Here is a 21,059-nt window from a genome sequence, read left to right on the forward strand (position 1 = left end):
GTTTACAGTGACACTAATTCACTCAAGTCCCCCCAAAAGGCTGGTCATCCATGTAAGACAAATGCACGGAAAGACAGGAAAATGCAGAGACTCTCAATGGGGAATCGGTTCAACACTGCAGCTGGAATTGCTTGCCAGTTCAGTGCGGAACAGGGTAAGGATCTGTCTCGGCCCGTTTAAGAGAAGTCGAACTGAAAGCACATTCTGCAGTGACCAAGCCTCTCATCAGCAGAAAGAATCAAACGGCTAGGCTCACCTTTGCTGAGGAGCATGTTGTGTGGACAAAGGAGAACTGGTCCAAGGTTCACTTTAGTGATGAGAGAAAGTTTAATTTATTTGGGTCTGATGGGAAACATTTTGTTCAACGTCAAACTGGTGCGTAAAGAAGTCAGTGAAAGGTGGAGGAGGGAGTGTCATTGTTTGGGGGATGTTTTCTGCAGCAGGAGTTATATACACAGCTACATGGCAGGGTGAATGCAAGTGCTTATCAGAACCTCCTTCAGCAACATGCGGTACCTTCCTTGCAAGCATCTCCCAATCAGCCTGCAATTTTCATGCAAGACAATGTCACCGTCACACTACAAAACGGGTAAAGCAGTTCCTTGAAGCTAAGAACACTGAAGTAATGAAATGGCCGGAGTCCTGATCTAAACCCGATTGAAAATCTCTGGAAAATCCTTGGCGACAAAATTATGGCTAAGAAACCCACTACAGTTAGTGAACTATGGAAGAGACTGGAAGAAGAGTGGACCAAAATCACATCAGCGCAGTGTGAGAAAGCAGTGATGTCCTGTGGCCACAGATGTGCTGAAGTCATTCAAAGCAAGGGCCGCTACCAAGCAGCAACCTCCCGCTCTCTCTCGTGAAGCCAACAAGGAAGTGACTTAAACTGTAATTCATCAACTGGCCGCTAGAGGCTGGCTGCAAAAGGGAGTCAATCCCATAGACTCCCCATGTTAAAATGCCCAACTTTACAGCAGAAAAAAACATCTTTACAGCCTGGTTCAAAAAATTATTTTGGTCTATATAGCTAATTTTGCCCTTCATGACAACTGTGAGGGGGGTGGATTTTTTTATAACTCATCCGTTTAAATTATATTAAGCCTTAAAGTTCTGCATAATTAAGGGTGTGGCCACTTGAGTGACAGGTGGATTGCCGCTGCTGTCACCACCGTCGAGCTAGGTGGGCGTGGCTTCAGCAACCTGCTCCCGCCTCTTTGCCCATTTTCGATTATCCGGGAGTGACGCGCGGTGACGCGCTGCCAAGATGGCGACGGCCGCCTCCGCCCACTTTTAAGCTTAAAAACGCTCTTCGGAAATCTACGGGTGACGTCACGGACACTACGTCCATGTTTTTATACAGTCTATGGCCTCTACACTTCCTACTATTTTTTGACAGCTGTAACCCTACAAAATTTTAGTTGTAATCTACTTTATTGCTACAGTGTCTACTGTTCTCTAATTCTAATCACTGTGTTTTCCACACAGTAATTTTTTATTTATTTTTTTATATTGCAGTGTTTATTAAATGATTTATCAGTGCACATTTTTATTTAATTTATGTGCCCCTTTAATCTTTAACCAAAAGAATAGCAAACAACAACGATACAACAATTTTAATCAATTCCCTACGGATAAAATCCAGTCCCGCCCTGCATTTTTTTTTTCTTGTTTGAGAGGCCATTTCACTCTGATATAATCACAATAGTGAAGAAAAGACTATCACAACTTCTGTTTCATGCAGACTTAAGGGTGTTTTCATATATCATTTCTTTAATACATTGTTAAAATGTCATTTTTAGCAAATCTCAAAATGAATATCGATTTTTCATGAATTTTAATTTTATGATGACTCAATTAACTTAGCATTAAAAAATTTGATTTTAGCTTAAATTAGTAAGTAATAATATTAGAGAATTTTACTATTTTACTAAAATAGTAAAGAATTTTATTAACAGGCATTTATTGGATCAGCCATTCAAAGGATGTGATTAAAACATTAAACACTGAAACATTAAAAGCACATCATGTTAATTAATTTAAATTAATTATGTGATATGTAGATGATCATATTCTAATGACATATTGACATTATCATATTTTGTATCGATATTTGCTGAGAAATTCTCAAAGATAAATCATATGCATTATTGTAGCAGAATAATGTATTCAATTGAAAAAAAGACAAAGTTCACACAGGACACGTTCACAAAAAAATTAGGTTTTTCACTTCAAATTTGAATTCCTTGTTCCTTGTAATCTCTTTCATTTTATTGCATTTTTTAAACAATCCTGACAGCCCTAAAAATACACATAATTATTTAAAATAATATGTATGTTCATTTGAGGTCCTAATTTCACCACATGAATAGATATAAAACAGAATTTTGACAGATTAAAAAAAAATCTTATCTAAAGCCTCCATTTGTAAGTAGTAATATTCATCTTTTCTGTCTGATATGATCAAATGTTCAGTATTCTAGTTGAGAAGAAAAGTGTAATGTACCATATTTCATCAAGAAATGAACCTACTCTCACCCGGCACAGCAACCAAACTCAGTTTATGAGGTCAACAACTACATTTGGCACAAACTGAGCCCTGTTTAGTTAAAAGAGAGAGGGAGCGGGAGAGAAAGAAAGGGAAGGAGGGAGCAGTTGCACCTACACACAGAGGTCAAGGTTGCAAACGTGTTGATAGAGTGATGGATTGTTAACTACTCCATTCCTCAGACCTTGAGATCCTAATTTAATTCTCCCCAGTTCCCTCCTATCCCTCAACCCTTACTTTAGGAGAAACAGGCTGGTTTTAGAGAGCTGATCACCATGGCAACAAGAATAGGATGGGCAAAATCTCATTCTGTAACTGCCGCCCTCACTCTGCACTGTCTCATTTACTCAAGGCACCTTATGATTACATAATTTCACCGTTTCACCTACATAATACCCTCCCTACCCACAATCCTTTTTCCAGGTCCAAAATAATTATCACACTATATGCACGTACCTCTTATTCTCACGCTTTCTCTCTGATTGTGAGGAGCGCATGTTGACTTGAAGTTTAATTTCCTGTCATTAGGAAAAACCACAGAGAAAGAGCAACACAGCACAGTATCCGTGTACACGTGCGGAATCCAAGATGCAATTTGCTCACACTTTAAGCGAGTGCATCCATTTGCTTTAAGCAGTAACACCTGTCGTGCAAATCGAGTCTCTGAAATGGATGTCAGACAGTTAATAGACTCTATATAAATATCATAAAGGTATCCTCTATATACTGTTTTAATGACAGTACGCGTATGTATACAATCCCAGCATGCCTCAAGACCTATTGCTGTCTGCTTAACCTTAGCCAAGGAGAGATCCATACATCAGTGTCTCTGTTGGCGGAGATCAGTATTTATGACAGAGCACTGTCAGACAAAAAGACATGCACAGACTAGTTGAAACGCAGAGACAATCTGGTTTGTCCAGAGGGCACGTTGGTGTTTCCTTGTGCCCAGTCTGTGCACCTGGGAACAGCTTAAAAATTAAACCGCCTGCTATCATAATCCCCTCTAACATGCCTCGATGTCCCCTTGTCAATGTGTGATCACACACTCCATTATGCCCACCCTTAATCCCCCGACAACCCACACAATCAAAGTGCTAACCTCCATGCCCCTGTACTATAATGCAACTCTGTGTTACTGACACCTGCAGCAACAAACTGTTTTTCTCAATGCCTGGCATCGTGCCCACATCACCCACCACTATGTTATCATGCCTACAGCAGAGTGGCATGCCAGATTTCTTTCTTTCAAACAGGCACAGACCATCTTGGTTAGCTGCTGTGGTGTATCAACTACTGTGAAGTAAATTCTGAGAGTGTGTTAATGGAAAATAATTTATTGTAAAAAGAAAAAATATATATATATTGTAATAAAAAATTATCAAACAAGTATTGACCTTCAATTTATGGGAAAAATATTTTATATTTTTATAGATAGACAAATGCATTATTTATTTTATTTTCTAAGTGGTGTTTCTTTTTATGTTATATTTATTTAATGTTTATTCTAATAATATATATTGCTAAAATATTGGTGTTAAATTGTATTTAGACATATATTTATTATTTTGAAAATTAAGGGAAAACAAAACTGACCATTGCTGAAAAATGTATTGAAATATCTAAATATATAAAATATATTTATTTATTTATTTCATATTTTGAAATTTTACTTTATTTTATTTATTTATTTATTTTTGAGGGTCAGGCCTTATTTTGTGCCTTCTTGTGGAAAGTGCCTTTAAAATGTATTCAATACATTCAATACATGCCCAATAATAATCTTTCATTGTAATAGCATTACTTTGTGATTTATGCTAATTTTTTGTTATGGACATATGTGACCCTGGACCACAAAACTAGTTTATACACCACCTGAAATTTGAATAAATAAGCTTTCCACTGATGTATGGTTTATTAGGATAGGACAATATTTAGCTGAGATACAACTATTTGAAAATCTGGAATCTAAGGGAGCAAAAAAATCAAAATATTGAGAAAATCACCTTTAAAGTTGTACAAATGAAGTCCTTAGCAATGCATATTACTAATGACAATACATTTTTGATATATTTATGGTAGGAAATTTACAAAATATCTTCATGGAACATGATCTTTACTTAATATCCTAATGATTTTTGGCATAAAAGAAAAATCCATAATTTTGACCCATACAGTGTATTGTTGGCTATTGCTACAAATATAGCCGTGCGACTTATGACTGGTTTTGTGCTCCAGGGTCACATATGTAATGTATGACATACAGTATATGTAGATGTGTGCGTTTGTGTGTGAGACAGACAATGGAGAAAATGCCCTGCTCAATGACATGAGAGTAAAGCCACGTTGACTAGCCTATTTAGTCTGTCACTACAGGTATAACAGCAAAGGGAGGAGCGACTCTTTCAACAACTGCCCTTCCTGTCGCAAGGGACACAATGTGTCTGTCTGCGAGTGTTCGTGTGCGTAAGTACTAAAGCAAGAGGCAAGACAGAACATCTGTCTATACTAACACTGATCCGATCTGACACCTGTAAACGCATATGTGTGTGTGCGTGCGTGTCTGCACTATCTGGGTCTCAAAGGCACTGCAGCCTTTTCAATGGGTCAGGGAGGAAAACAAAACTGCTGACAAAATGTTAGAATGAATAATTGAAGAACTCATGGTACCTATGGAGAAGAGTGATGGAGGGAGAGCAGGTAAATTGACAATTTAAAATGGCATTTGATTGAAAGGATTGCTTAGTTACAAATAAAACATAACATGGCTACAGGAACAATGACAGATGTGACATATATGATATATTGCAAATCAGATCTCAGGACTCCGTGAGATTACATTTCATTTCAAATGTGTGTGCGTGGCACTCACAGTTCAATGGCTTTGTTCCACATGATGGTATATCCTGAGAGGGTAAAGGACTCCACATTTACAAGGTGGATGTTTCCTCTTTCCGTGCCGATGTACAGCCATTTACTTTGAAAGGGCAGATGACAGAACGTTATCCTACAAAAGAGGAATGAAGAGAGAGTAAATTTGTTATTATTTGGAATATATCAAATTCATAATAGAACTGCACCCATACTCAAAAACACTTCACCCACAAAGGCCTCATATATCTCCATTGAAAACGTTATATGATTTCTCAACTTAATTATGTTTCTTATCTGAATTTATAAGAGTAATTCAAAACAACATATATTTGATTATATTCTCCAGTGTCATATTTGGTTCTTTTTGTCTGATGCCATCAGAGAAACTGTTTAAATATTTGGATCAACACTGAATCTTGATCCAGCAGCCTGCATTATAAGGATTCTCATTCATCATACTTTAAATGGTTTGGCTGCTCAAAATTCACTGCAAGACACAGTATATTGCTGCAAAACGAATATTGAGCAACCTCATATAAGTGCACAATGGATTAGACACACTGGAACTCATGCCCTTGAAGGTTTCTTTTGGAATATCAAACCATTCAGTTCTATAAAATAGTGGGAAGGTAATGTGAAGTAGAAAGATGGACCTCTGCAGTCATGCATGAACTTAACTGAAATGGGAATGTTGGAGGCTCTGTATTAAAGGGGTAATTCACAGCTGGCAAGATGGGGTTTTAATCAAAGTTTATGCAGTAGAAACTGCATATATTGAGAAAATGGGTTGTGGTGAAAAAAGGTAGGAAAACTCAATCAGACTTTCCATGAGCAGGGACTTGAGCTAACAAATAAACGAGGTTATCTTGGTGCCAATAACACATTTACTTTACTACAATACAAAGCTGCTTGAAAATCAGTTCATCTTAAGGGTGCTCCGATCAGGATTTTTGGAGCTGATCACCGATCGTTGATCACTGGAAGCAGTATCTGCCGATACAATCACTGATACTGATATTTTTGAATTTTTATCATGTAGAATTATTTATAGTGATGCTCCAATCAGGATTTTTACAGACATACATTCAGGGCCTGAATTTCATTTTTGAAAATGGGGGGGGGGAATTCCTCTCTTAGGTGACTAAAAACGCAATTTTTAGACATTTTTCAAAAACACACACAGCGCAAGCCTGATTTCGTGAGCTGTACAAAAAATAAATACGCAACAGTTTGCATCAATTTTTTGGAGTTATGACAACTTCTAATGATATTATGTTCAACCAACAAACTACAGTACATTGATATAGAAGAACTTAATAATTTGTAACATTAACATATTTTTAAGTTAATTACTTAAAAAAATTCAGTTGCTCCAACTAATGGAATTGTTGACCTGGAACCAATAGTAGTAGTAGTATCATTTTATTTAATGCCATGTCAGTATCTGAGGCTATTTACATAGCAAAAACTCAATTACAAAAATGCAAATATCACATAAATACAATAAAAAACAAGCAAACAAACAAGCACAGCAAGTAATATTATACAAGATTTTTCAAATTAAAATATGATACAAATTCTAAAACCTTTTCAGGCAAAATCTTACTAAATAAGTCCTTAAGTGAACTAACTTCATAAAAGAGCTTTCTACTTGCATTAAAACCGGGACAGTCCAAATGAATGTTTCATAGAAAGGGGGGTAAAATGGAGTCAGTCTTGTATGACCTATACGACATCTGGTAAAGACCACATAAACAAATCTGGTTTTATGTAAGATTAAAAATCTGTTTGAGATTTCCAGGTGGATTTCATGTAATTTTCCTGCCACCAATTTATACTATACTTTTTCAGTTCAAATCCACAGCTATCAACTTATTTAGCATGTATAATGAACAGGTAAGATGGTACTTGTCACTGGCATTAGCACAGTCATTGCAAATAGAGTCAATGTAGTTGTTTACCTTCTTCTGGTCTACTCTTCAGCACAATGGTAACCATAAAAACTTCAACATAACAGAAACTCTTTTAAATGTCAAACATAACAGCATTAAGCATTAAGTCTTTCCCTTCACTAAAAAAACAAACACATAAAATAACATATAACTTGCCATTTTTAACTTGCAACCATGCATTTATTTAAGTTGTGGTAACAGGTCCTCTGAATCATTTTTTAAAGTGATGTGAGGCGGCCTTATGTGTGCACGCTTTGAGTGTGCATGAGCGTGAGTGCTGAATGGTTTAAACACTGGCAAGACTTAAAAAGAAATGCAAATTAATAACTTTAGTGACTATGCAACATTGCCTGGATAATGCAAGTGACAATTCCTGTGTCAACTGTGCAGTGTGCAGCTCGCTTATAGTGCAGACGCAATGTGGTGATTTGAAGCCATTTGTGCATTTTGAGAGGTAAAGTGAGAGAGCGAGCGGTGATTCACTCACAGTTTGTGAAATTACGTCTCACAGAAAGTTTTCAAATTACTTTGCAAGTTATTTAATAAAGAAATATGAATTGTACCTCACCTTCAGCATTATAATTATTTTACCCATGCCGGACAGAGATTGAGACCGTGCCGCTGCATGTCATGCCAAACCTCTCACGGCAGGCGCATCGTCAGACTGAGTTCGGTTTATAAGATCTGCCTTTATAGAGACCGCCAATCAAACTTCCCAAAGCGATCATCGGCCGATAGCGATCCTTAGCCGATCAATCAGAGCACCCCTAGCTAATCTTATGATAGTCTTGTTTAACTACATGTGAAGTTCTTTACAGCAAAGAGATTAAATGGAGACTCACTTAAATTTCCACCTTACTAGATTTTTCTGAGACCCCTGTGATCTCAAGTGTCTCTTTCAGAGTTTCAAAAGAGACGTCGCAAAATATGCCCAGAATTGCCAAGATACCAAAGTCTGCAAAGTCTGTGATTTCAATAAAACCTTTCTCCCCCATTTAGTTCAAGACCAATTTACCTGAGATTTACTCAAATTTGATAGACTCTATGTCAACAACTGATTCGTTTACTTCTCCTAAGCAAATTAGGAGACACATCTGAGACTGTTCCTAACATTTCCGACTCCCTCAAGTCTCCATAACTATGAAAGAGCAACCTCTGAGAAATAGCATTTTCCTGTAGGAACTACGGGTAAGATAAGTTGCACCAAAAGCTAGCGCATGCATGTAAAATATATAACATTCAGGATATTGACAGTCACATGCTCCATCAATGAACCACACAATTTTCTTCCAACCAAATATGTTTGCATGTAATTTATGTCATTCCTAAGTATAAAAATGCTTAGTTTAGCTTGAGCTGCAGTTCTGCTAGCTCAAATCAAATGTACTTTGCTGTACGCCCCAGAGGTATAAAAGTGCAGGAAGCACAGCTACTGGAGTCAAAGACTGGGCTTCTGTTTAATCACCACTAAAACTGAAATATTACTCAGTCTAAGGTCTATCTAAATTATTAGTTTTCCAAAACTCACATGCATCTTGATGAACAAGTGCTTTTTTTGAAAAGGTGGAGCATATGGTATCATTTTATGAACAAAAGGCTTGTTTGTTTTGGTGCTGTGCTAACGGCTTGCCTCTCACCCCTTTCACACTCCGTTTTCCCAGCAACACAAGTGCACACATACACCTGCCCCCAACACTTCACACCAGTACCTTGCAGCATCATTAATATATTCATGAGTGGAAGAGTGTTGAGAGAAATACCATGCATCAAACTCAACACACTTCTTTCCTGTCTATCAGACAGATGTGGAGAAGACATTGAAAAACAACATAAGTTGGACTGCTGACTGCTCTCTATTTTTCTCTCCCTTGAGAAAGGGAAAAGAAAAAGAAAAAAAATGTAAGAGAAAACATAAGAGGCTTTCAAAGAAAACACACAGGTATTGTTATTCAAAATGTAAGAATGAAAAACTCCAAGAGCATGAAAACAAACAGCTTTCAGAAGGCACTCATAAACACATAGTGTATATATATGCACTACAGCTCTACATGTATACATTTATCACAATTTACCTCAAACTATTATTTTAATTGATAATTTATATTTTTTTATTACACAATTATATATATCTTAATATTTATGTCTACATTATGTCATCATCTCAGGTAAGCGAACATTTTGTCAAAATTACTATCCATTTCTTTAATTGCAAAAGGTTTAAGTGGAGAAAAAATTACTTACACTCTAAAAAATGCTGGGTTAAATATAACCCAGTGCTGGGTTAAAAAGGGACAAACCCAGCTATTGGGTTGTTTTGACCCAGCGGTTGGTTTCAAAACAACCCAACCGCTGGGTCAAAACAATCCAATCTGGGTTTGTTCCTTTTTAACCCAGCATTTTTTAGAGTGTAGATAGGTAAATCTTTTTACAAGAACGTATTAATTCAATCTTTTTACTTAAAAATTCCATGTTTGATTCAATGTTTTTCTTTGTCATTATTTGTGAAATTTACCAGCAATTTCTTAGAAATGAGTGAAAATAGTTTCAAAGGATATCCTACACCAACTCTTTTCAATGTAATTCAAAATACTAGAACTGTTCCAAATTGTACTTGGAAATTTTAAGTGGAGAATTACTTACACTCTAAAAATTGCTGGGTTAAATATAACCCAGTGCTGGGATAAAAAGGGACAAACCCAGCTATTGGGTTGTTTTGACCCAGCGGTTGGTTTCAAAACAACCCAACCGCTGGGTCAAAACAAACCAATAGCTGGGTTTGTCCCTTTTTAACCCAGTGCTGGGTTATATTTAACCCAGAATTTTTTAGAGTGTATTTAGGTCTTTTCTGGCACATTTTCCATAATTAGCTAATGATCCTTCTTTAATGAATTAATTAATTAGCACAGGAAAAAATTTATCACATCTATCACTTCACTTTGAGTGTGTGTCATGTAACACAGAGAATTTAACATGACATCCGCACATCTACTCCATGATGACTAGGCAAGATTTGTGTGCCACATCAAAACACATATACTTGTATATTTTTCTATCATGGCTGGGACACTACATTCACTTGTATTGTTTTTATACTGAGCTAATCTGTATTTTTTTTCATTTCATTAAGAAATCATTCAGTATGTTTAATATTAAGCCATTTTCCTTAAAGGGACTGATCACTGCTCCCTGCCACTTATGTAGTTTTTACTATAATGACCCTTTGGTCCCACTAATGTCGGCAAAACCTGAGCCACACAGGTTTTCTCCCACACTTGTATCCCACCTTTTTTCTTTTTGTTTAGATGAACCAGACATAACCACATTCACAAACATCAACAGCCCTCCACGTGTGAGAGTGAGGTGTGCATATGTGTTCAGATGGCTTTTCTGTGACGGTGTGATAATGAGCTAAATGAGTGTATTAGCATGACAGACGGATGCCCTGCACTCCTGACATTTGGCTTGCTCTTTACTGAGCCTTCGTCCTGCAGGGACACACACACACAAGCAAAGAGCAAATCCATTCAGGAGCAGCCTTAAAAACCCGGCAACCCCCCTGATCATTTGTTATGTTACAGCACCAGGATGGCATCATTTCATCTGTAAAACATTGTGTCTGTAGGTCATAACGGCTTGCCTAAACATTGCCTTTCATTGGCATCATATGGGAAAATTCATTTTACAGCTCTGAATGATTGAGACACCGGGCTCACTGAACAAATACAAGAAGATTCATAATCAACGACGATGTGTTGCTTCAGGCAAGCCAACCGTATAAAACACACAATTGACCAGCTGCACATGTACAACATGGAGGAAAAGAATCTGCTTTGAATGAGCTCTAATTCATTTCCTCCTGTAAATGTTTGTAAGAACAAATGTGCAGCATTTAAATCAGATGAATTTCTGTTTTTCTTATGCGTCAGAATGGCTTAAGTGCAGCAAAAGCATTTTAAGTCAACACAGTCTAATATATTTTTCCTACAAAATGCTTTAATGTGCAATCTAGAGAGCATTTTCAGGGAGCAGTTTTAATGTCTATGCCAGGAAAGAGCGTTTTTTAACAGGCTGTTCCTCTCTCAACCCTCTCTAGTTGTTGTAACATCTTCCGACAGCTTCCTGTCAGAACGTCAGGTTGTGTGATGCCCATGGTGTCCTGACAGTAGGTCGAACTATGTTCCTCCCAAAAATATACTTTCCAAAAAAGAAGCATCCTTCAGCATCACAGCCCACAAGTCTTTTGTGGGCCGATTCTTGTTCCTGAAAGGGTGATTGTTTGTTTTTATGTTTATGTATCTGGCATTCAGATTAAAATGTACATTCAAAAGTAAATTTTTTATTTTATTTTTATTTTTTAAAATACATAATAATATTAATATGATCATATATAATTACATAAAATAATATAAAATAATTCTACATATATAAAATGATACCGCTCAGAAATGCAATTCATTATGTAAGTAAAATGCGTTCTGAATGTCAATTCATGTTAACTTTACAGCTCAACACAGAGACATTTTATTTGCACTCAGGGGCACAGCCGCCCCACTGCAGCCTCAGGGGTGAGGCAGGTCGCAAAGGGAAACACTTTCTAAATGTCAGACACACTGACACATCAGTTCTATACCTATGACCCCTGCCTGTATTTTCTGAGGCAGATACACACGTGCAGAGACCCGCACACACACACAGTTATGTGGTAAAAACTTGTTTGACCCTGAAAGCCGCTGTTGGCGTGTTGTCACTCTCATCAACAGAAGCAGTGCAGATTATAAGTGAAGGGCTGCCTCATGTCTTATCAGAGTCAACAGCTGTCCAAACCGAATCAGAAGGTTACAACCTTCCTGCACTGATCTATAGCTATGAGTGTGATTAAAAACCTCACACATTCTTCAATTCTTGCCACAGAGCTACAATGCTGATTGTAGTTTCCTTAGTATGAACACATCACTGTTGGGGATACAGTTTCAAATACGCAACTTTTTATGATTTTAAAAGGGGACATATCATGGAAAACTGGATGAAATAAAACACTTTGATGTGCAATTAAGATTTGCTCTAACTTTAATAACTCAAAACTCGCCTTCTAGTCAACTAAGCTTTACAAAAATACTTTAAGATATGAGGAAATCGGCCTGTTTTTAATAGTGTATAAGCAAGCATAATGCAATAAGCTTTATCGTATTTGATGGTCATTTAAAGGGATAGTTCACGCAAAAATTTGGAACATAAAAGTTAATATTTAAAAAAATATCTTCTTTTACGGTCCAGACAACTGAAAGTCATACAGGTTTGGAAAACATCAAGGTGATGACAGAATTTTCATATTTGGGTGAACTATTCCTAAATTACATTATGACTAACAGCACAGGAAACCTTGATTAACATTTTAATTCAATTTAAAATCAAATAAATAAATAAACTCCCGATGGATGAGTAAAATAAGACTTCTTTCTGCTTCAATTCTTTTCCCACTACTGTTTGCAAACATGACTACACATGTTGACTCCCTGTGCGACCAACAGAGAAATGACTGTTGTGTTCTGGGCTGCACCTGGGTACCAACAGCGAGAGAGCAAGTGAAAGTCAACTGGAATAATAAGGGAATGAAAGAGAGAAACAGAGTTATCAGATCCAACACCAGCTCTGCTACACACACGGTAATGTGTGGTTAACACTGATCAGCAGTCTACATGCACACACACACTCGGAGCAAGTGTAGATTAAGTGACCGTGGCTGACCTCTCCTTGCTGAACTTGAGTGAGTGCAGCACAGCTGGTCTCTTCTGTCGCAGGTTCCACAGGTGAATACTGTCATCAGACAAAGCACTAACCAGCGCCCCCTACGAGAGAGAATGAAAAAAGACACCATTTACACGACTTTTGGATTAAAGCCTTATGAACAAGCAACCAGCAACCAGCCTTGGTGAGCATAAGAAACATTCAAAACATTAAAAATTGTGCCCATCCCAAATATTTGAATGGTATGTTTACATTATCAAAACCAAGACACAACAATGTCAAATTATATTTGCATTGCTTAAAACATTATGTGGCTAATATCGCACTGGCTGGGTAATCCGCCAAACACAGTAATGTGTTATTCACTGAAACGTTATTCACTGATGTTTCAGTTTGACAGTTTTACTTTAAAAAAAACAAGAAATTATGTGTGTGTGTGTTTTTGTGACATATGAGGACACAAATTTGTATAATGACATGGGTATGACAGAGGTATTACAAGGAGAAGGTGACTGATGAGGACATTACCCCATGTCCCTATTTTTCAAAACGCTTGTAAATCATATAGAGTGAGTTTTTTTGAGAAAGGAAAAATGCACAAAGTTTCCTGTAAGGGGTAGGTTTAGGGGTAGGGAAGAAATTATGTGTGTGTGTGTTTTTGTGACATATGAGGACACAAATTTGTATAATGACATGGGTATGACAGAGGTATTACAAGGAGAAGGTGACTGATGAGGACATTACCCCATGTCCCTATTTTTCAAAACGCTTGTAAATCATATAGAGCGAGTTTTTTTGAGAAAGGAAAAATGCACAAAGTTTCCTGTAAGGGGTAGGTTTAGGTGTATAGGGCTGGTGTAGGGTTGGCAATAGCACAAACAGTTTGTACAGTATAAAAACCATTACGCCTATGGAATGTCCCCACAATTCACAAAAACAAACATTTGTGTGTGTGTGTGTGTGTGTGTGTGTGTGTTTGACATCATTCTATCTCATATTTCAATATACAGCTATGGAAAAATTAAGAGACCACTTGAGGGTTCTCATTTTCTCAGGAATTACGATTTGTGGTCATGTGTTTGAGTAGAACATGATTTTTAATTTGTTCTGTAGACTACTGGTAACATCTCTTCCAAGCTTTAAGTGGGAATGTTGACCTTTAGAAATTTTTTTGCATAAAAATGCAAAAAAAGAAGAAAAAAAAGGTGCTCTTGATGACAATATTTTTATTTGAATTTTTGAAGAAATGTTATAAGACTTAGAATAGAACAAATATTAGCATTTGTCTTCAAACCTACACCTAGTAAATCCAGTAGATCCAGAGAAACAGAGTTTTCAAGTGGTTTCTTTTCCATAGCTGTGTATTACTATGTTGTACTTTTGTACTGTTGATTATCATTCAGATTTTTGTCTGAGGCGCTGCCTCTCTTACCTGCTTGGAAAAAACCACCCCTGACACATACCATACTACGGTAGAGATAACCTATTCTTTCTGCAACATTTCTGGAGAGCTGGAAGATTCGAGATACAGTGGTGGGAGGTGAATGTATATGTGTGAGAGAGAGACAGAACTGAGTGGAAAAATAAATCGAAAGAGAGACAGTGTGGGTGGGACAGACAGAGGGGATGGAGGAAGGATGCTACCACAAAATATCTCCTTTCCATCTAGGCCCTGGCATATTCAGACCAAATACACACAGATGCTGCCTTTCCTCTGGTTATAGAAGCTGAATATAAAACAGACAAGAGTCTGTGCTTTGTCCCAGGTGTGTGTGTGTGTGTGTCTGTACAGGCTCTGCTTGGTCTGTTGAGCCACAAACAAACACATACACACTGAGACTGAAAATGCATATGCACAAACGCGGACTAATGAATGTGTGAAGGAACTCAAAATAACAGTTTCGCTAAAAATAAAAGCTTATGAAGCCCAGCCATCTCTCACCTAAAAGAGGACTATCATACAGCAAAAACAGTATTTTTAATCACTGTATTTGTAAAACATTCTTAGACTGTCTAAATACATCTGTACATTTTATCTACAAAATCATTCCAAATAAAAAAAAGTGATTTCAACTTCTTTTTTTTTGCAATATAAGAAAATTTACAGTTTTATCAATTTTATCAGAAAATAATAAGATCGAAGTAAGTGAGCAAATAATTTAATTTAATCTAAAATAAATAAAACAAATGGCAGTTTTATATGTCACCCTGGACCACAAAACCAGTCATAAGGGTCAATTTTTCTAAATTGAGATTTATACATCATCTGAAAGCTGAATAAATAAGCTTAGGATGTTAGGATAGGACAATATTTGACAGATATACAACTATTAGAAAATCTGGAATCTGAGGGTGCAAAAAATATTGAGAAAATCGCCTTTAAAGTTGTCCAAATGTAGTTCTTAGCAATGCATATTACTAATCAAAATTTAAGTTTTGATATATTTACAGTAGAAAATTTACAAAATATCTTCATGGAACATGATCTTTACTTAATATCTTAATGATTTTTGGCATAAAAGAAAAATCAATAATTTTGACCCATACAATGTATTTTTGGCTATTGCTACAAATATACCCCAGCGACTTAAGACTGGTTTTGTGGTCCAGGGTCACATATGTGTGTTTTAACGTTTAGCAAAATTACATTTTGGAATTTCCCAAACAGATTTTTGAGGTCGAATGACAAGCAATAATCTTAAATTTAGTTCTATTATTATTTCACATGATGCTACTAATAGATCATGGTGCTACTAACGCAGAGGTCATGGTTTGATTCCCAGGGAACGCAAATACAGGAAAATAAAGCACATTTTGAATGCACTTTCAAGTCACTTTGGATAAAAGCATCTGCCATCCAAGTGGTCTTAAAATAGAAGAACAAAAAATACCATGTTCATTTCAAAAATAACTTGCTGATGACTGCTGAAAAGTCTGATTAAAATGACCAACTAATTTCAAGATGTTTATTATTTATTTATTGTAGTTTGCCTTGTTTCGTCGAAATATTTTATCTTTCACTTTTTTTTCAGGAATAAACCTCACTAAATATATTTAAAAGTATACAAAATAATCAATATATTCCTTATTTCCTAACATCTATATTGCACAATATGTTGATTAAAATGAAATATACGCAAAGATAAAAGTGCTCTAATGTTCTATCTTTAACCAACCAAAGATCAACATTCAAAACAAGCCAAGATGCAAGAAGAAAAGTCTCCATAAATAGTCATATATTCCCGTGAACGCAGACTGAACTAATCGTTCTGACTCTAAGGAGCACGATCTACAAGGCAGCTTAGTGTAAGAGATCCCTGTGGTCTTGACTGTGGGCAACACTCTGGGGAGGAAATGGTAATATCAGCTTCCTCTGTAGGATCCCTCCAGGCCCACTCTGGAGGACAAGAGGGTTTGTGGCAGCAAAGGCTCTGGGTTAAGGGATCATCTAAGCCTCTTGAGGCTTCATCCTGGATTATTTCAACTGCCTCTTGGAGCTCCATGGGAATAGGCTCGTAGCATAAGGTTGAGCAGGACCCAGAAAGAAGGAAAAAAACATGAAACACTCACTTCATTTATGAGAAACTGTAGCTGGATGACAGCTGCTCCGGTCTCATGCTGACAGTAACACTCCACACCGGGTCGGCCGAATCTGAAAAGGTTCTGAGTCAAGGAGAGAATCAGGAAATCAAGGCTAACAAGATCGTGACACTTTTGGGTCTGAATGTGCCACTTATTGTTTCAGAATTTTATCATAATTTTTTAATTAAAGGCACTGTTCCAGTAAATGCATGTCAGTCATTGTTCACCCTCTGTGGACATACAAGCTAATTACCTCTGCCAATCTCTCTGGCATGGCTGCTAGCAATGAAGTCTGTCAGTCACTGTCAAATCTGCTCAATGAAAGCCGGTAATAAAACACAACAGCCCACTTTATAAACATTATTGTTGTTTGGACAAAATTTCCAATGTCATAGACAGTCTCTCCCCATCTGAAGAGTCTGAAAAGACTCAAAAAAGTCAAAGGTCACCATTTACTAGAACCCAAATAAAGTGTACTAATACTAATGCTTCACTCTCATTTGCGGCTAAATATGGAGATATATATTGATAAAAGTATGATATTACATATTTATTTAAATAAGGTATATAATAATAATAACAATAATAATATACAGCCTAATATACAAGTATGTTATCATGTCATTTTTTGTTTGTTTGTGGATTCTAATTCATAGTTAAGAAAAAAAACACTTATAGAGAGGTCAATTACTGTAAAAAAGCAATCATTAACATCATAAATCATTAATAATACAAAACTGAATCACATAAACATATTTTATGCATCATGTATATTCAAGCATCCTCTATTTTCATAAAACAAAAGACTCATTGAGTTAATAATAATGACTTCAAAAATGTTCTGTTAATTAAATGGCAAATAGTTGGTGAAGACTATGTAATTTCTCAGCAGGCTCATTGGACGCCTGGCACGTGGTGTGTGAATGTGTGTGTCTGTGTTTGTGCTGTAGAGATATAATTTGATGATAACCTCTACTGGGAACCTGGGAACTGCACACACTCATATTTCCACAGCATGGAGAGACAGAGAGCGAGAAAGAGAAAGGAAGGGAGGCGAGAGCAAGATGCGTATATATGCGTATGCAATCAGGGTGGTGGAAAGAGGGAGGGAAGAACAATTAAAATAGATTAAAAGAGTGATCACTAGAGCTCGAACCGTTGGCACAGAGACAAGATGCAAACAGCAATATACAAGCATCCATAAAAAGACGTGCAATGGAGTCTCATACTCGGAAGGATTATGAACACAGATACATGTCTGATGTTTATATGAGAGTATTATGAGAGAATTGTTCATTATTAATATTACATATTTAAATAATAAATATAAATAGTACATTTTATAATCAATATATTGAAATGACACTTTTTTTAGCTGCATTTTAAGATTGCACTGTACTAGAGTGCAGACAGAGCAGCCTTCATCCATCACCTAGAGGAAGCCTGTACAGTCATTCAGTGGCTCATCCCGTCTATCCATCACAGGCACTTTGAAGTGACAGGGATGGAAGATACTGGAAGAATTGTGTATGTCGATAAGGACACACCTTGAATCCTCATACAACCTCCGGCCACCTGTAGCCGTCCACTTTGGACCCTCATCATGTAATGAGGAACACACACACACACAATGGCCATCTGATATGGTGAGGTCAGGGACATCGGTATGGGTCCAAAAAAAAAGAAAAGAAAAAAAAGTCAAAGATACAAAATATTAGCAAAAATACTAATAAGAGTGAGGAAAGAGAGAGGGGTCAGATGAGTACATCACTGCGTGAATGACAGCCTGACACCACAAACATGTTGACGAGAGGGCAAAGCAGTAGAGAGAGCGTGGAGGGAATGCCAGGAAGAGGAAGACACTGCTGACTCTATGCCCACATGCAATAAAGTCCAGTGGGCTGTTCATGGCTATAAAGAAAACACCCATTAAATCTTTTCATAAACAGCAATGAGCAGCCTAAGATGTTGCCATCCATTACTAGACAGTAGCATGCATTTAATGTATTTATTATGGCTCTGTTACAAAATCTAGTGAGCTGCCTACTGAGGCAGCATTTTAAGGCATGATAGACACAAAGCTGTTCCACAAGATTATACCATCTAATAAAATATCTTGCTCTGACCAAATTCAAAAGCCTTGGCATACTGGTATCTTTTATAATGCCTAGCAGAAGAAAAATAAATAAAAATAATGGCAGATGAGGTCAGAGAAACATTGATTAGTAACTTATATTTCACTCAATACTGAAAAGTATTGATAAAAACAGTTCAGGGTAATTAAAAATTTATCTCTTTGTATTTATCTTACCAACATGCTAACCTCAAAATCTATTTAAGTCAATTGTGAAACGAGCCTCATATTTCATTTCTGTAAGAATGCTATCTTAGAAGGCAGCTTACTAGGTTTTGTGTGGCTATATCAAAGACATTAAGTCAGTCAACAAAAAGTAGGCTAAAGGAGGGACAGAGAAAAAAGCAGGAAGAAAAAGAAAGCTGCCTACAGGGTCAAGTGACGTTTATTCTGCTCTGACGTCAAGAATGTCCAGTCATGCTTTACCCTAAGAGAGACAAGACACCACTCAAACACATGAATATGCACACAGAGAGCTAACACGTTACAGTGAGCTTCAGTGATGCTACCAACTGCGTGTGAAACACAAGCATACTCTCTCTTTCTCACCCATGCTCCTGGGAATGATTAATTTGTCTAATACGCTTTCTAAATAAATAAACTCCAGAGGCACATTTGATTTATTGGGGACCCAAACAATTAAAGTTGCAAGCACTGTGGCTGTCGCTGCAACAAACTGCCTTCACCTTGAGCATGCTTCAGTGCTCATACGCTCTCAAACAAGCCACTCTGCAGATACACTTGACACGCAGTGTGCTCTATTAAAACATCCTATACTCAGCACAACCGTAATCAGCTAACATGCAACCGGGGATGATTCATTTTAATGCACTTACTAATGTTTCGCTGTTTTTCCAGCGAAAGCAGCCCTGTCTTGAGAAATTTGCATACGGGGACATTTTTTCTCCACAATCTTGGCTTCCTTTCATGTTATATCTTAGCAGCTTTTATGTGTTGAATCAAGCATGATAGCTTGCGCTTTACAGCCATGATTTTCACATAACATTTCAACACTGCTGAAAAAGATGCACACAATGTGGTTTAAATAAACTGACCAAGAGACCAACACAACTGTAAATCACACATTCTTTGTGTCTATGCAAAAGACAAACAGACAAAACAAATCACTGACAGACAGACAGAATGATAGATAGAATGACATACAGATAGAACGATAGAATGATAGATAGAAGGTGACAGAAGACAGATAAAAAAAGATAGAATGATAGAATTATAGGTATATAGACAGATGGACAAACACATAAATGGACAGACAGATGAAGGACAGAACTACTGTACAGACAGATGGACTGATAGACAGACAGACAGACAGATGAAAAGACAGACACAGACCAACATACAGACAGACAGTCAACAGAGGGTCATGACACATAACTAACAGACAAACGATAAACAGCTATTTTTGTTTATGTGATCATCTCATGAAGAAACATTTAAACAGTACAAAGTATACAGGAGGACTCACAAATGAAAGAAAGTGCTGTGTGCATCATTAAAAGCCTCTCTCCCTGTAGGTGGGTGTGATTGATTCCTGGAGATTGGCCAGAGAGTGTTAATGACCCTGTTCTTCAAGCTAAATTTAGATCTAGCGTTCATCACTCACAGAGGATGATGTAGACCCTCTAAAACACACACACAAATACAAGAGCTAAGAAACTGCAAAGGCAAGAGAACAGTGAAGAGTGGGACAGGAGAAATTAAAAGTTAGTAGATTCCCTTGTAACCAGAGGTCAAAAGAGAAAATATATAGTGCAAAGTAGTTTTTTAACATCATATTAACTACTAATTGCAAAGATTATACCTCAATTTAAACATCAAAACTAAGTTATGTAGCTTTAGGACTTTGCTATTGGACGCTGATGCAGCTCAAAGTGTTTTATCTCATTCATATGTGTCTGTAAAATGTCCTCTCACTGTATCTCTCATATAAAATGTGCTTTGTGTTTAAGATGAATAGATGAAGACATAATCGATGTGTCTGAAAGAGAGAGAAGCACACTGAGTATTGTGAACGAAACAGGATATTGCTACCCATGGGGAGCAACAAAAGACACTCTAAACATCAAATCAATCAACATTTATACATTCGGTGAGACTGTGAACTGCTTATGATGCTGTGTCTGATACCTTATAAGAAGTCTCAAATTCACACAAGTCATTATGGCTGTTGAATAAATGTTTTGATACAAGGTGTCCTATTAAA

At 36.9% G+C, this 21,059-nt stretch overlaps 1 protein-coding gene across 1 annotated transcript in view; it reads right to left on the bottom strand.

Moving 5' to 3' along the window:
* LOC107726399 (syntaxin-binding protein 5-like) overlaps nt 1–21,059 on the bottom strand; it is a 90,612-nt gene that overhangs the window by 36,511 nt on the left and 33,042 nt on the right. Inside the window, exons 3-5 of the mRNA XM_016535958.1 lie at nt 16,690–16,771; nt 13,120–13,220; nt 5,421–5,555 (exon numbers count right to left, since the gene is read on the bottom strand). Coding sequence (XP_016391444.1) covers nt 5,421–5,555; nt 13,120–13,220; nt 16,690–16,771 — 318 coding nt within the window. The remainder of the gene's footprint in view (nt 1–5,420; nt 5,556–13,119; nt 13,221–16,689; nt 16,772–21,059) is intronic.

The sequence above is a fragment of the Sinocyclocheilus rhinocerous genome, unplaced genomic scaffold, assembly GCF_001515625.1.
Source record: "Sinocyclocheilus rhinocerous isolate Xijiao unplaced genomic scaffold, SAMN03320098_v1.1 scaffold605, whole genome shotgun sequence".
NCBI lineage: Eukaryota > Metazoa > Chordata > Actinopteri > Cypriniformes > Cyprinidae > Sinocyclocheilus > Sinocyclocheilus rhinocerous.